Below are 18,535 nucleotides of genomic sequence, written 5' to 3'. Positions count from 1 at the left end.
GCTAGGTAGCTGTTTAGCTTTCTAGCACATTCACTCATTTGTATTTAAACAATTAACAAGCTAGTTAGCTACCACATGTTCTTGTCAAACTGTCAAAAAGCAACAGTCTAAAAACCACTTGAGGGCAAATAAATTAGATTTGACCATTCATACACAAGTCGCATGGCCAGGAATCAGGAATCAGATTTGTATCTGACTTCAAACTACGTACAAAGGTGGTTTGAAATGTAGCTTGAAATATTCGATTCAATGTGCTTTTAGGCTGTTTGATTTGAGTCCCTTAAACTGACAATGTTAACAGACTTTACTCTCTCTTATTCTTACACACAGCGTGAGAGCACCATTGAGAGCATCTTGACTGGCTGCATCACCGCTTGGTATGGCAACTGCTTGGCATCGGACCACAAGGTGCTACAGAGGGTAGTGCGTACGGCCGAGAACATCACTGGGACCGAGCTCCCTGCCATCCTGGACCTCTATATCAGGTGGTGTCAGAGGAAGGCTGTAAAAATGTTCAAAAGACTCCAGCCTCCCAGGTCAGACTGTTACCTCGGCTACCGCATGGCAAGAGGTACCGATGCACCAAGTCTGGAACCAATAGGACCCTGAACAACTTCAAGCCATAAGACTGCTAAATACTTAGTTAAATAGCAAATCAATATCTACACGGACTCTCTGTATTGCAGTGTGTTGTGAAATCTGTGAATGTATTGTAATGTTTTTAAAATTGTATAACTGCCTTAATTTTGTTGGACCCCAGGAAGAGTAGCACAACATTTTGTTGTGTTACAGCCTGAATTTAAAAAGGATTACATTTAGTTTTTATTGTTACTGGCCTACACACAGTACCCCATAATGTCAATGTGGAATTGCTTAACATTTTTACAAATTAATTCAAAATGAAAAGCTGAAATGAGTTGAGTCAATAAGTATTCAATCCCTTTGTTATGGCAAGCCTAAATAAGTGCAGGAGAAAAAATGTGCTTAACAAGTCACATAAGTTGCATGGACTCACTCTGTGTGCAATAAGTGTTTAACCTGATTTGAATGACTGCCTCATCTCTGTACCCAACACATAAATTGATCTGTAAGGTCCCTCAGTCAAGCAATGAATTTCAAAAACAGATTCAACCACAAAGACCAGGGAGGTTTTCCAGCGTCTCACAAAGAAGGTCACCTATTAATAGATGGGTAAAAAAACAGACTGTGAATATCCCTTTGAGCTTGGTGAAGTTATTAATGACACTTTGGATGGTGTATCAATACACCCAGTCACTACAAAGATACAGGCGTCCTTCCTAACTCAGTTGCCAGAGAGGAAGGAAACCGCTCAGGGATTTCACCATGAGGCTAATGGTTACTTTAAAACAGTTACATAGTTTAATGGCTGTGATAAGAGAAAACTGGAGGATGGATCAACAACATTGTAGTTACTCCACAATACTAACGCAATTGACAGAGTGATAAGGAAGACTGTACAGAATAACAATATTCCAAAATATGCATCCTGTTTGCAACAAGGCACTAAAGTAATACTGCAAAAAATGTGGCAAAGCAATTCACTGTTTGTCCTGGATACAAAGTGTTATGTTTGGGTCAAATCCAATACAACACATTACTGAGTACCAGTCTCCATATTTTCAACCATAGTAGTGGCTGCATCATGTTATTGGTCTGCTTGTATGTATGAAGGATCCCCATTGGTTGCTGCCAAGGGAGCAGCTACTCTTCCTGGGGTCCAGCAACCTTAAGGCAGTTTCATATATATATAATTTCATAACACTTTTCACAACACATTAAGTGTGTGCCCTCATGCCACTACCCTACTAGCAGATACGTATATACACACAATACAAAATCAGTTAACTGATGTGGAATAGAGTTCCATGTATCCGTGGCTGTTGTAATCATTAAGGAGTTTCAGGATAAAAAAGAAACCGAATGGAGATAAGCACAGACATAATCATAGAGGAAAACCTGGTTCTGTCTGCTTTACACCAGACAGAGTACATGTGTACGTGTGTGTAGAGTGTGTGTGTTATCATGTGTATGCGTGTGTCTGTCTCTTCACAGTCCCCACTGTTCCATAAGTTATATTTATATCTGTAACGATGACGCAGGTACAGGTAAAACGTTTAATGAAAACAACAAACATGAAACAAGACAGCGTAACAGAAGCGAGGTAACATGAACGCAGGTGCAATAGCGACTGAGGGTTGAACAAAAGGAAGGGACCTAAAAAGAGAAGGTTATGAGGTCCAGGTGTAAGTCATAACAATGAGTGCCAGGTGTTAGCAATGATGATTCCCAGGACCGATGGATAGTATTCCGGCGACGTTGCACACCGGAGTGGAGGAGCAGGAGTAGACGTGACAGTATCTGTTTTTTAAATCGGATTCTACTGCTAGCGTCAGTTAACTGATGTGGAATAAAAATAAACAGAATGGTGCAACAAAAATCATGGAGGAAAACCTGGTTCAGTCTGAGCAATTGGGGGAGAAGGGCCTTGGTCAGGGAGGTGACCAAGAACACGATGGTCACTTTGACAGAAGACCTAGAGTTTCTCTGTGGAGATGAGAGAACCCTCTGGGAAAAAATTTATAGAATTTGTTTCTCCAATCAAGTTGTAGAAATATCTTAAGGATGATCAATAGAAACAGGATGGACCTGAGCTCAATTTCAAGTCTCATAGCAAAGGGTCTGAATACTTATGTATGTTTACATTTTGTAGAAATGTGCAAACATAAAAAACAAAACAGTTTTCACATTGTCATAATGGGGTATTGTGTGTAGATTTATGAGGAAATGAATTTATCCAGTTTAGAATAAGGCTGTAACAGAATGATGAAATTGGGAAGGGCTCTGAATACTTTCTGAATGCACTGTACTGTACATATCTACCTCAATTACCTCGTACCCTGCACATTGGGACTGGTACCTTGTATATAGCCAGGTTATCCTTACTCATTGTGTATTTATTCCTTCTTTTATTGTTTTTCTATTATTTTGCTTTTTTCTGTCTTCATTGTTGGGAAGGGCCTGTAAGAATTTCACTGTTAGTCTACAGCTGTTGTTTACAAAGCATGTGACAAATAAAATTTGATTCACTTGTTGATTAAGCTCACTAAATTTTTTTTTTAATAAGCTCTGGTAGTCTGACTGTGATACGAACAATACAAATGTACAAAAATGGGTGAGGGAGAAACCATGCTTCGACAAACACTGACTTAATCAGAAGAGCCAGAGAAACCACAACACATAGAGACACAAACACACACACACTAACCTACAAAATAAAATATGCAATAAAATATGCAGGTATGATCTGAGTGACTGTAAATTACATGGTTGGGTTTGTCTCCCACCTGCGATGTAATAGGAGTGTGTTTGCAAGGTGATAGCGCCAATGCACACTATCAGCTGGCTCCACAGTACAGTATGGGGCCTGTATCACAGAGCTGGGGCCCTCCACAGGTCCCCTAATTAGAGGTGAGGTAATTGAATGTGGAAATCATTCCTGAGCCTCAGCCACTACACTGCCTCTATGCCACGCACACACACACACACACACACACACACACACACGCACACATATGCACAAACACACACATACACACAATGCTGGCTGATTCCTGGCTCCTGGTTTTCTAACCTGGTGACCGTAGCTTGCTTGGCCCAGGGACACAGCACTGCAGCAGCACCTGAGACTTCAATAGAAGTCAGTGTGGTCTAAAGTGTTTCTCAACATCCGGTCCCTGGACCTGAACTCATCCTCGGCCTTAGTGCTATGGACCTATGGCTTAAGCTATTTGCATGAGTCTGTACAAGACTGTCATTCAAATATACATGTTTGCTTATTCTAGCATTGGTGGATGCTGGAGTATACTTTCAATTCAAGTCAATGATACTGTTGTGTTCATAATAGGAAGGTTTGCATCTCCATAGACATGCATCTTACCAGTGTTCATAATAACACTAAGGCGTGAAACCTAATAAGCATTTTCAAATCAAATCAGCCCATTGCCACTTCATTAGGAACAGATGTCTCAAGTTTTGCGGGAGCGTGCAATTTGCATGCTGACTGCAGGAATGTCCACCAGAGCTGTTGCCGAAGAACTAAATGTTCATTTCTCTACCATAACTGTCATTTTAGAGAATTTGGCAGTTCGTCCAACCGGCCTCACAACCGCAGACCACGTGTAACTACGCCAGCCCAGGACCTCCACATCCAGCTTCTTCACCTGTGGTATTGTCTAAGACCAGCCACCTGGACAACTGATGAAACTGTGGGTTTGTACAACTTAAGAATTTCTGTACAAACGGTGAAAAACTGTCTCAGGGAAGCTCATCTGCGTGCTCCTCGTCCTCACCAGGGTCTTGACCTGACTGCACTTTGGCGTCGTAACCGCTTTCAGAAGGTAAATGCTCACCTTTGATGGCCACTGGCATGCTGGAGAAGTGTACTCTTCACGGATGAATCATGGTTTTAACTGTACCAGGCAGATGGCAGACAGCATGTATGGAGTAGTGTGGGCGAGCGGTTTGCTCATGTCAACGTTGTGAACAGAGTGCCCCATGGAGGCAGTGGGGTTATGGTATAGACAGACATAAGCTACAGACAACAACAACAATTGCATTTTATCGATTGCAATTTGTATGTACAGAGATACCATGACGAGATCCTGATGCCCATTGTCGTACCATTCATCCGCCGCCATCACCTCATGCTTCTGCATGATAATGCACAACCCCATGTTACAAGGATCTGTACACAATTCCTGGAAGCTGAAAATGTCCCAGTTCTTCCATGGCCTGCATACTCACCAGACATGTGACCCCATTGAGCATGTTTGGGATGCTCTGGGTCAACATGTACGACAGCGTTTTTTGAGTGCCCGCCAATATCCAGCAACTTCGCACAGCCATTGAAGGGTGTGGGACAACATTACACAGGCCACAATCAACAGCCTGATCGACTCTTTGCGAAGGAGATGTGTTGTGCCACATGAGGCAAATGGTGGTCACACCGCTACCTTTTTTTAAAGAATCTGTGACCAACAGATACATATCTGCATTCCCAGTCATGTGAAATCCATAGATTTGAACCTAATGAATTAATTCCAATTGACTGATTTCCTTATATGAACCGTAACTCAGATTGTTGCATGTTGCATTTATATTTTTGTTTGGTTTTAGTTATTGGAATATCCAGGGCTTGTACTCCTCTACCTTAGGTGTTAAGACCACAAACCCTAAAAGTCCTTCGGGCTATAGGGAAATTCTACTTCAATCATTAAAACATAAAAACATAAAACAGGCAGGGAATCGGGAGGATTGATCCTATGATATAAACGGGACCCTTCACTGAGAAAAATAAAAGGGTAACACCCACATTTGGTTAAACTCAGCAAAGGGCACAATCCTTAGTGACAATGATTTATACATAGGTGTGGTTTATGCTTCTCCCTCAGATTCATCTTACTATGATGATCAGTTTTATGACAATCTCCAAAGAGAGACCAAACAGTTTCAAGATGAGGGGAATGTAATTTTGTGTGGGGATTTTGATGCTAGAACAGGTTCTGAACCGCGAAGCCTGAGGGTAATAGACATACAGTACATTTGGACATCCCTCCATATACCCCACTAGTAATAGAAATAGCCCTGACCAGGTAGTAAACTAAAATGGAAAGGAGAGTGCATCTCTTCTTTGGGAAGGTTCACCTACTGCTCAGCTCTTGTGACCAAATGTTGTTTACTATGCAATCTCAGACTTGAACCCCTCCTCCATTACTGCATTCACTGTCAGACCACAGACACCATTATCTGACCACTGCCAGATTCATGTATTTTTTAAAAGACTTCACCTAAAGACCACACAAACAGAGCCCTGTACACTGATTAACCGAAATAAAATATACAGACGGGCCCCTGACATCGCAACACACTTAAACACAGCATTGCACTGCCCAGAAATTACAACCTGTATCACTGATTTCCTTTCAAGTACATTCAGCCCAAACCTCCCTGACATAAATTTGACTGTGAATAAATTAAATGAGATATATCATAAAGTAGCCACAAAAGCAAATTTATGCAAAAGGAGAAAAAAAAAGTAAAATTGGAAACCTCAAAAAGGGAAATTGTTTGATGCTGAACGTAATCTCATAAGAAAATGTTTTAGAGCTTTATCAAGTAGAAAACATCACCAACCACAGGATAGAGACGTCCGGCAACAATATTGTGAGACATTGAAAGAATACAAACCAAATCTAATATGGAAGAAATGGAAGAATATTGAAAATACTCTGAAAGAGATTGAAGCGTATTCTGGGAAAAACCAGTTCTGGGAGAAATGGAATGGTTTAAATGGAAAACAAAGGAATGACCTAGCCATTCAAAATGGTAACATTTGGATAATTTTTTATGAAAATCTCTATGAAATAATACCATCAGAAGACCTTACTTTAAATCCCCAAAATATGCAAGAAAAACTCAGCTCCTTAGAACACACAATTAAAAACAACCAGAACTACCAAATTACACAGGTTGAACTTTCAAAGAAAATACAAAGCCTTAAACCTGGAAAGGCATGTGGCCCTGACAGAATCAGGAATAAAATGCTTAAACACAGTACTCCTGAGCTGCAGAGCTATCAGAGATACAAAACATAGACAGATCCTGACCAAATACAGGCTCAGCGATCATTAATTGGCTATCGAAAAAGGGAGACACAAAAAGACATGGCTATCCAAAGAGGAGCGTCTATGTGGTCACCGCACGACAGGGAAGGGAGAGACAGAGATGCACTTCTTCCTCTACTGTGAGAAATACTCCCAAATAAGATCATATTTTTCATGAAAATATCTCAATCAATTCCCAACTTCTATGCATTTACTAATGACATAAAGCTGGGAATTATTCTGGATGAGGGAGAAACGTAAAATATTACTGCCAGATACAGTATGTACGTATATGATTGCCATAGCCTTAGGGACATCCCATGGCCATTAATTACTTGAAGTATTTACATTGTATATAACTTACAAGTAATCGTGTGACCATCCTCCATGTATATTTTGTTGTTTATTTATTAGCCAATATATATATATTTTTTATAATCTTATTTTTATTTAATAAAATGTATCAACTGAAGATTCCACAATACAACAGCAGTAGTGTTGTACCTGTATACATGATTATATGTACTGTTATTATTATTACTACTGAAATTAACTGGATTTCATTATCCTCATTGCATTGTACTGTATTTACTGAAATGCTATACCACTATACTGCTTTGGCAATATCTATAAATTGTATTTCATGCCAATAAAGCGATCAGAATTTTTATTTCAGAGAGAGATAGAGAGAGAGAGAGCATAACACTCTCCACATGCCCCTCCTGCCCGGCTGCCACACATCAAACAAGCAGCTGTGGCACCTTGGCTGGGGACAAGGGACTCCGATCCACCGCGTTACGCTGTGCGGTGCCATGCTGCATTGTGTGCCCAATCTCCTCAGTGCCGTGACTAACGGCTCTCTCTATCTCTGGCCTCTATATCACCCACTCTTTCTCACTCTAACTCTCTCTCCCTATTTCTCCCTATCATCCCCCCCTCCCTCTCAGCTGGTCCCAGTTCAGGATCCTGCAGTGCATGGGCAAGGTCTGTGCTGCTATCACCTCAGGGTTGTTTTCAGTGGGCCAGGAATCGAGAGAGAGAGAGCACGAAAGAGAAAGCACAACTTGAGACCTAAATTAACTGTTGTTTACCTTCAGGACTTGAGGGAAGATAAAAATGTCTCCCTCACCATTGCATCAGTTTAGCCTTTTAGATCATAATGAATAAGGTCATATGGACATGGAAGACCTGATCGTAGCTCAGAAATCCTAACCTGATATTTTTTGTGGCGTCACGACTTCCGCCGAAGTCGGTCCCTCTCCTTGTTCGGGCGGCGTTCGGTGGTCGACGTCACCGGCCTTCTAGCCATCGCCGATCCACTTTTCATTTTCCATTTGATTTGTCCTTGTCTTACACACCTGGTTTCATTCCCCCAATTACTTGTTCATTATTTAACCCTCTGTTCCCCCATGTTTGTTTGTGAGTGATTGTTTGTTTGTAATACGGTCCGTTATTGTGGGCTCGCATATTTGCGTTGTATTTGTGAATATTTGAGTAATTTACGTTTATTACTCACATCTGCTGTCCTGCGCCTGACTCCTCTACACCAGCTACACACAGGCAATATTACATGTGGCCTTTTTCTGACTTGTTCTCTGAACATTTACCATCTGTAACAAATAGTCCCAGATTAATGTTGAAAAATCAGCATGCGAATTTTAGTTTTCGGTTCTAAGAAACAATGTGATTGAGATTCGTCTTACCCCATTTGTGTTGGAACCATCTTCTTCTCGCATGCATAACGAGTTATTAGTGCAGTGTATTAAAGACGCTTGTTTCATTCCCACATTACCATAATCCTACCCAGGTGCCTCTCTGGGCTTTCTTCCTCACCATGAAAACTGATTGTTTATTCCCATCTTTAAATGAGATTAGGAGGACTGATTGCACAGCCCTTAACCACCAAAGGCTCATATCCCCCAGAATAATGAATGTCTTTTCACCCCCCTTTTTAACCGGGAGAAAGGAGCATCGCACCAATACTTCCTTAAGTGTTACCTCTTGTATTTAGTGTCTTAGTGTCAACAAAATAAAGCCTAAACTGCACAATAGAGGGACACTGGTAGTGTTAACACTCAGAAAGGAAAGGAGATGGAAGGGCTGTTGACCTGGGTTTGTCCTTGACTTGCTTACTGTTCCCTTGTTTGAAGAGATCTAGAGATTTTGATCTAGTTGCAACATTCAAACTGTTGATTCCTTGGTGGCTGGCCTGGCTGCCTCACATCAACCAATCTGTGTTTATCGGACCTGTCTGTCTTTCCTTCCAATTTTTCACATTCACTCTCTTCTTCAGACCCAGCCTCTCTCTCTCTCTCTCTCTCTCTCTCTCTCACACAATTCATTTTCAATTCAAAGGGTCACAGATGTTTACATTGCCAAAGCAAGTTAAATAGATAATAAACAAAAGTGAAATAAACAATATAAAATTAACAGTGAACATTACACTCACACAAGTTTGAAAGGAATAAACACTTCAGATGTTATATTATGGCTATATACAGTGTTGTAACGATGTGCAAATAGGGAAAAATGGAAAATAAATAAACATAAATATGGGTTGTATTTACAATGGGGTTTGGTTACAAATCACAAATCTTGCTGCTGTGATGGCACACTGGGGTACTTCACCCAATATATATGGGAGTTTATCAAAATTGGATTTGTTTTTTCGAAATCTTTGTGGGTCTGTGTAATCTGAGGGAAATTTGTGTCTCTAATATGGTCGTACATTTGGCAGGAGGTTAGGAAGTGCAGCTCAGTTTCCACCTCATTTTGTGGGCAGTGTGCACATAGCCTGTCTTCTCTTGAGAGCCAGGTCTGCTGACGGCGGCCTCTCAATAGCAAGGCTCTGCTCACTGAGTCTGTACATAGTCAAAGCTTTCCTTCATTTTGGGTCAGTCATACTGGTCAGGTATTCTGCCACTGTGTACTCTCTGTTTAGGGCCAAATATCATTCTCGTTTGCTGTTTTTTTGTTAATTCTTTCCAAAGTGTCAAGTAATTCTCTTTTTGTTTTCTCATGATTTGGTTGGGTCTAATTGAGTTGCTGTCCTGGGGATCTCTGGGGTCTGTTTGTGAACAGAGCCCCAAGACCAATTTGCTTAGGTTCATCTCTCTGTAGGTGATGGCTTTGTTATCGAAGGTTTGGGAATCGCTTCCTTTTAGGTGGGTGTAGAATTTAATGGCTCTTTTCTGGATTTTGATAATTAGCGGGTATCGGCCTAATTTTGCTCTGCCTGCATTATTTGCTGTTTTACGTTGTACTCTGGGGATATTCTTGCAGAATTCTGCATGCAGAGTATTAATTTGGTGTTTGTCCCATTTTGTGAATTCTTGGTTAGTGAGCGGATCCCAGACATCACATCCATAAAGGGCAACGGGTTCTATAAATGATTCAAGTATTTTTTGCCAGATATTATGTTCCTTTTGATGGCGTAGAAGGCCCTTCTTGCCTTGTCTCTCAGATCATTGTGGAAGTTACCTTTTGGGGGGGGGGGGGGTGTAACGGTGTCTAGATGGAATTTGTATTAGTGGTCGTGGCAACTGGACCTTCTTTGGAACACCATTATTTTTGTCTTACTGAGATTTACTGTCAGGGCCCAGGTCTGACAGAATCTGTGCAGAAGATCTAGGTGTTGCTGTAGGCCCTCCTTGGTTGGGGACAGAAGCACCAGATCATCAGCAAACAGTAGACATTTGACTTCAGACTCTAGTAGGGTTAGCTCTCTCTCTCTCTCGTCAAATCCTTTCTGAAGTTCACTGATTATTCAAATTACAACAAGGAATTAAATTAAGCGAATTACAGAACAAATTCAACTTCCTTCTTCTCTGAATCAAATCCTTTACATTTACAATACATTAAAACACCCTGTGATTATCCTGCCATACTTTGAGGAAAATCCACCTCCCTCTGTGCAGAAAAACGAATCAATGAAAGAATTCAATCCTGCAATGTTTTTTTTCTTCACAACTCGCATTCCGTGTTCTACCATGAGCAGACTAGATATTGGTATCGATGTTAATCAACAACAACAAACAGAAGGGAGATCGTGTAACTGATAATGGTGGTTGACTAACACAAGCATTGATCCCTACAAGCTAACTGAAGGTTAACCTGAAAATAAAAGGGATTCTGTTGCCGCAGGCTTGCTGGACATCACTGGAACATAGGCGATAAAGATTTGTCAAATAAACATCTTGCTTGTCTTGCTTTTTTACATTGATTCTATCAGAAAAGAACAAGGCCAATTTCAATGGATTGTGATTGTGTCAATTCTGGAATAAGCAGTTCACACCAGTTTGTACCTCATTCTTCCATCACAAAACAAACTTTAAAGGTTTTTCCAATGTGGTTAATTGAAGACAGATTCTATTCTTTAATGCACATTTTCTCTGCATATTGAGGCACAATGGAAAGTTTCCCAAACAGTCCGTACTATTCATTCATTCACTCTCATCAACTCCAACACTTTCTAACCAGCCTCTCAACACAATAGCCCCAAATGTACACCACAGTAAATCTACCCCAAAAGGGAAACACTGTAACAAATCAACACCTTTCATTCATCCGAGGAAGTAGTTATCAACCCCTCTCATTTAACAAAGAAAGCAGTCATCAACACCTTTCATAACCTCCCACGGGGTCTGACTTGGCCAGACCGCTCAGTGCTCCGCTAGCTAACAGAGAGGATCACCTGACAACACTCCTTTCATCCCTGTGCCATCTTGGTCGCAGTGATAGCCATCATTAACGTGAAAGGATGCACAGTGTTGTTTTATAATATTGTAGATGGGGAGAGAGAGAGAGAAAGAAACATGAACTCTTAGTCAGGTCCCAACTACTGGACATGTGTCAATCGCTCTTACCCAATTAGGGTTAAGTGCCTTGCTCAAAGGCATATTGACAGATTTTCACCTAGTACGATCTGGAATTCAAACCGGAAAACTTTTGGATACTGGCCGAACGCTCTTAACCGCTAGGCTACCTGCTGCCTCTTTGTAGACCAATGGACCACATAACTGTGTACCTAATTAGCAGAGTGCACAGATGCTGGGGATGGAGAGAGAGACGCTGGCATGCAGTCACCCCTCTTCATGTCGCATTGATCTGGGAATTAATAATTCTTCACTGACTGAGAGCCACACTATCAAATCGGCATATAATAACAACAAAGTCAGACTTTTATAATTAATAAAGGGAATTTAGAATATTTAGAACATAAATTTCATATTGTTTATTCAAATTCTGATCACCTGGAACTACTACACACTGTAAAGGGGTTGCCATGAATTTGATAGTAATTTACAGGCAACTCAGTGGCTAACAAAATTCTGTATTTCATTTTACAGTACACCTACTGTAAAGTAGCTTAGTGATGAGCTTTGAGGGCACTATGGTGATGAACAATGAGCTGTAGTCAATGAATAGCATTCTCACATAGGTGTACCTTGTGTTGAGTGCAATAGAGATTGAATCATCTGTGGATTTTTTTATTTTATTTAACTAGGCAAGTCAGTTAAGAACAAATTCCTATTTACAACGACGGCCTATGAAAAGACAAAAGGCCTGCTGTGGGGACGGGGGCTGGGGATGGGGGCTGGGATAAAAAAATATATATACATAGGACAAAACACACATCACGACAAGAATATCTGTTGTGGCGGTATGCAAATTGAGGTGGGTCTAGGGTTTATGGGATAATGGTGTGAGCCATGTCCAGCTTTTCAAAGCACTTCATGGCTACAGACATGCGTAATACGGGTTGGTAGTCATTGAGGCATGTTACCTTCTTGGGCACAGGGACTATGGCGGTCTGCTTGAAACATGTTGGATTTACAGACTCCGTCAGGGACAGGTTTAAAATGTCAGTGAAGACACTTGCCAGTTGGTCAACGCATGAGTACACATCCTGGCAACCCGTCTGGCCCCGTGGCCTTGTGAATGTTGACCTGTTTAGAGGTCTTACATCGGCTACGGAGAGCGTGATCACACAGTCGTCTGGAACAGTTAATGCTCTCGTGCATGTTTCAGTGTTAGTTGCTTCGAAGCGAGCATAGAAATGATTTAGCTCGTCTGGTAGGCTTGTGTCACTGGGCAGCTCTCGGCTGTGCTTCCCTTTGTAGTCTATAATAGTTTGCAAGCCCTGCCACATCCGACGAGCATCGGAGCAGGTGTAGTACGATTCAAGTTTAGTCTTGTATTGATGCTTTGCCTGTTTGATGGTACGTCAGAGGGCATAGAGGGATTTCTCATAAGCTTCCGGCTTAGAGTCCCGCTCCTTGAAGTGGCAGCTCTAGCCTTTAGCTCAGTGCAGATGTTGCCTGTAATCCATGGCTTCTGGTTGGGGTATGTACGTACGGTCACTGTGGCGATGACGTCATCAATGCACTTATTGATGAAGCCAGTGACTCGTGGTGTACCTCAATGCCATCGGAAGAATCCCGGAACATAATCCAGTTTGTGCTAACAAAGCAGTCCTGTAGTTTAGCATCTGCTTCATCTGATCACTTTCTTATTGACCAAGTCAGTAAGAAAGTGATCTGCCTTACTCAAGAAAACAAAAAAGAGACCATGTTTGGATGCGGCTTTATTAACTCAATGATATATATTATTTTTACATTGTTTGCAAACTGATATATGACATGTTTTAATGCCAAAATAACATGCAAAACAGGCAAAAAAATGTGGGTCTCAAAACAGGTGGGTCACTATAACCACATATGAATTAAATTGGTACAGCTTTTTCACTCACAGGTGGAACAAATGTAGCCTCTTACAAGGCAAACCGCAAAATACGTTAATGAGCCTGAAACAACAACACCATGCACCCATTAGTGGTCAAAAGGTGTTTAGCGCTCCAAAGATACATTATGGTACTGTATTCTGTGGGGTGGAATTACAGTATCATTCGAAATACAGCAATTCTTTCCCTGCCAACAAAATGTTTTGACAATGCACTATCATTTACAGTATGTTGCAGTATAATACTTCACAGTATTTTACTGTTGATTAATGTAAAAATGGACCATAAATATCACTGTTTTTATTACAGTGTAATGTTTGGTGTAATTCATTAAGGTAAATCCTTTACAGTAAATGTTTTACACACCTTGTTTGGTTGGTTCACTTCAGACCTTGATGTCTCTCAATCCTATCAATCCTAATTGTTTGAAAAGGTTGCAAGTTGCCAATCCCACAATGCTGTACAGTTACAGTAATGTACTGTTAAACCAAGATTTCTTTGGAATTTATGGTATAATTTACTGTTTACGCATCCAATCACAATTGGCAATTTTATGTAAATAATTAATACGGTACTTCTTAAAGTTGTACAGTGTGGGAATAACGTGGCTAAGAGTATTGGAGAAACATGCTTTTCAGAGTATTTTACTGTTGATAATACCTCAAATTAAATTGGCTACAACTGGGGTTGAAATGAAAACTTACAGAAGGGTAGCTCTCCAGGAACAGGGTTGGAGAACCGTGCATTACAGTGTGCACACTAGCAGAAAGAGTCAGGACAGGTGCCCCTTGAAACATGGAGATTTACAGTACACTACCTCTAAAGGAGCAGATAGGCTGTGTGTAGAAGAGGCATGCTGGTGTGTGGACACTGTGGAGATTTCGAACCACGACCACATATCACACATACCCAGCCTAGCCCAATCTGCAAAGCACTGGACATTATTTTAATCCCCCTGTCATAACTTTGGCCAGCTCAATCTGAACAATATTTCTGGGCATATTGGCTTGGAGGTGATAAGGCAAAGAACAACAGCTGCTACCAGCTTGGGCTGGTTAGATTTGGCTGATACCATTGATATATGTTTTCCCATACAACACCTCATTTTCCTCTATCTGGTTTTGGGATCTAACTCTTATTACAATAAAAGCTCTGTATTTTTTTGGGGGGGGAGGGAAGGCGAGATGAAAGAAGGTGGAAAAACCAATGTGAAAGATTTCCAGAAAGAAATGCCTTTGTTATATCTCTGTGTGATGTAAAAATAGAGAAATAATTATACTAATATCAAAAGGGCACAAAAGTTGAGGCGGGGGAAAAAAGACATAATATATATATCACCATGTTATCAGAATATCCTGGAGGTGGAATAATAAAGGGCCTCGGGAGTGTGGACAGAGTGACTATTTTTTGTCTTATCATCCACTGGTGTGGGGGGGGGGGGATTATCAGGAAACTGCAGACTGCCAGGCTGGAATTCTAATGGTAATAATGGGGTGTCTGATGGTATATCTTCTACAGCTTATCTTCTCCATTATCTCCCCTTATCACCTCAGTCATCGGGGCAAATTAATGGAGCTCTTTCAGACCTCCTCTTTTTTATCTGCTCTGCAGAGGGCACCCCAGAGAATGGAATAAGCTAAATATTAAAATACTCTGCTCACTGTGAATCGCATGGCCAGATAACAGGCAGGGGCAATGCGTTCCATTGAAGGGGGAGCAGAAAAATCCTCCTCACCCTTTAACAACCTTTTTGTCCTCTGCCATAACTGTCTGTGCTGATGGGCTGGCTCTCAGGCTCACCACATTCCCCCAACCATACTTGAGGTTTTACTTTGACGTTTAACCCAATGATAGGGGGTGAGACGTACACACTGTAGGACAGTACACACTGTATTAAAGTACATACAGGTCATGTACGTTGACCTAATGTTTGTTAGAAGGGTTGAAATAGTTAAATGATTTAAACACACTATCTGTTACTCTGATAACACCAAGGCGGTCCAATGACATAAGGTGAGCAGAACAGACTACATTATATACAAGTTAAACACTTTACTTGAACCCTCGGTAATAAGGGTTGCATAACACTGTCATAACAATGACATAACATATATCATAAACAGCCACGGACATAGCCATTATGAAATATATAGATATATTTTTAGAAACATGTAAACAATGTGTAAACAAATCCCATATGAGGGCAGTGGTTTGTATGAGGCCAAAGGTTTAGGACAGGTCATCAGAATGTGTTGGGTGATATGACCCCGAATCAATGATAAATTACTAAACAAATCTTCCCACAAGCACACAGAAAATTTATATTTATTGCAGTTACTTTTAGTAGAGTTAAAAATACACTGAACAAAAATATAAATGAGATACCTTAAATGAGAGACCTTATTAATATAAATGAGAGACCTTATTACAATCAACTTTTAATTCGTAAATATTTCAGTAGCCTGTGTTTTCTGTGTTTTAATAAAGCAACACAAAAGACAGATCAAAAGTAATTTACGTTTAAATTGCCTTGGATTACTTTGCTTCCTTCGGGACATGCCTAGGCTGCTGAAATATTTACGAATCAAAAGTTAATCGTAATGATTACTCTCACTCTCTATTGTGAAATACATTCTATATGTTGAAGATAATACAGCATGTGTTTAAATATATTTTTTAATAAAGCAACACAAAAGATAGAGAAATAGAAACTTACATTTAAATTGCCTTGGATTGCTCTGCTTCCTTCGGGACATGCCTGCTCAGTGCTCAGAGCTGAGAGCTGCTCACTTGATTCCTTCTATTATTTTCTCAAATATGCCTTTTGATTCATCCAAACGCCAACCACTATATAGGTATTGAACAGTAGGCTACATGTATGTAACTGACATAAAACGACTCAAGCACCCGTGGTGTATTTAGCTTCTCTCGCGCTCGTACCTAGTCCTTTGAGAGGGCTGTAGTTCTCTGATGTGCGCGTGAACTGAAGCGAGACGTCGACGGAGGAAAGAAAACACCTCCCCGTGTTCCATTGCTGTAGGCGCAATACTCTCAGGACCAGTGGGGCCCCTTCATTCAGGGCAGGTGAGCCCCACCTGTTTTGAGCCCCACATTATTAGCAAAAAAATGAAAATAATAATATATATATATATCATTGAGTTAATAAAGCCGGGATTGTCTGTTTTTTGGAGCTTGCCTGTTTTGCATGTTATTTTTGCATTATTATGTGTCACATATCAGTTGGCAAACAATTAAAAATATATATATATAATTGAGCTACTATAGCTGCATACAAACATGGTCTCTTTTTTGTTTTCTTGAGTAAGGCAGCTCCAAAATGCAGGTGTTTCAGCCTAGCTCAGTGCTTACTGTGGTGGTGGGGCAAGCCAGCAGAAAATACGGAGCGTTGCACCGGGATTGGCTCAGTGTTCTGTCACTCATCTGGACACTATGATACCGCCAAGTCTAAGGGTAGACTTAGAAAATTCTAGCCCTTTGGGTGCTGCCATAGAGTTACATTAGAAGTGCCCATCCAAGAAGGCTCAAGGTCATTGGTCACAGATAAAATGATGTCAAATCACGTTATATGTACAACAGCTTTGATTGGACTGATCATGTCAACATCATACTTTCAAAATCTTAGCTAGCAGTCACCATCATGAATCAAGTCGACAATCGACTGGCAAATCCTTTTTAATCCTTGTCATATGAAGATAAATAATAAATAGAAATCATAGATATAAACGTATTGGTGCTCATCAGCCATAAACATTATACAACAAGTTATAAATTGTAAATTCAACAATGCGTGGTTTGGAAGGAATCAGTGAAAGTGGCTGTGTGATCCCAAAACTGGGATTAAGGGGCTCTTTTTCAAGTTTAAAATGATAAACATTCAACATTGGCCATGCACTCAAAACAATTGTTAACGCAGAACTACAAAAACTTGACTTCAGTGAGTTCAAGACAGCTGGGAAGTCGGGAACAAACGAGCTCCGACAGGGAAAATACATTTTGAACTGTCATCCAAAAGCTACGACATGAAGATCAATGACGACATCATGATTCAACCTTGTTTTTTCTGAGTTCCCAGTTGTTTTGAAAGCACCATAAAGCCAGAGAATGCAAAACTTGGATAACTTTGATGAATTTGCCCACGAAGGACCGCCGCGCCACCTTCGTGTTCAAGTGAGCAAAGCACAACAAGGTGAGTCCAAAAATGTACTGTATGCTGCTGCATAAATGATGCCAGGGAGATATGTATACTGTAGTTAAGAAAGTAATACTAAGTGTATGTTGTGTAGTAAGGTGTTAGTAGCCCATGTGCCTCACCCTAATAATTTTGTCTATTTACCCCTCTTATTTTTGCCTACTGTTCTGACTTGGTGGTGCACATGTAGCCTATAACCTGTTTTATAGAATTGTAATCATTGAATATTGTAAGAGCTTTCATTGTCTGCTTATATGCCCCCTTTATTTATCCTACAGTTCTGACTTGGTGTACAGGGAGAACACTGTAAGAACGGCCCATGTTCTGAATTCTGTACATTTCAAAAGTGCTAAACACTTGCTCATTAATGTCTTAATCAAAATTACAGATCCGCTTGTTGTCCCCTTATGCCATAGTTTGTACATCTCAATTGTCATTAGAAACCATACTTTGATGACAAAATTTGCCCATGAAGGACCGCCATGCCGCCTTCCTGTTCAAGTGAGCACAACAAGGTGAGTCCAAAAATGTATTGTATGCTGCTATATAAATGATGTAATACGCCAGAGAGATATGTATACTGTAGCTAAGAAAGTAATACTAAGTGTATGTTGTGTAGTAAGATGTTAGTAGCCCATGTGACTCACCCTAATAATTTGGTCTATTTACCCCTCTTAATTGTGCCAACTGTTCTGACTTGGTGGTGCACATGTAGCCTATAACCTGTTTTATAGAATTGTAATCACCTCTTATCCGCTTGTCGTCCCATTATGCCATAGTTTGTATATCTCAAATGTCATTAGAAACCACGTTTGTTGAAGCAAGTCAGCCATATCAGCTATGTTTTTTTTAAAGGCAGTAAATGAGCCGAAATGAACTGTTTCGCTGCCAGACAAGGCT

The 18,535-nt window shown here is 40.5% G+C and overlaps 1 protein-coding gene across 1 annotated transcript in view; it reads right to left on the bottom strand.

The window, feature by feature from the left end:
• Positions 1-16,384, bottom strand: part of zfpm2b (zinc finger protein, FOG family member 2b) — a 102,606-nt gene extending 86,222 nt beyond the window's left edge. The window contains exon 1 of the mRNA XM_029731327.1: positions 16,142-16,384. Within this exon, the coding sequence (XP_029587187.1) occupies positions 16,142-16,181 (40 nt within the window). The 5' untranslated portion in view covers positions 16,182-16,384. The remainder of the gene's footprint in view (positions 1-16,141) is intronic.
• Positions 16,385-18,535: the final 2,151 nt, after the last annotated feature.

Source organism: Salmo trutta, chromosome 34 (assembly GCF_901001165.1).
Source record: "Salmo trutta chromosome 34, fSalTru1.1, whole genome shotgun sequence".
Lineage (NCBI taxonomy): Eukaryota > Metazoa > Chordata > Actinopteri > Salmoniformes > Salmonidae > Salmo > Salmo trutta.
Note: the sequence above shows the minus strand (reverse complement) of the source record. Positions and strands in the feature narration are given on the sequence as shown.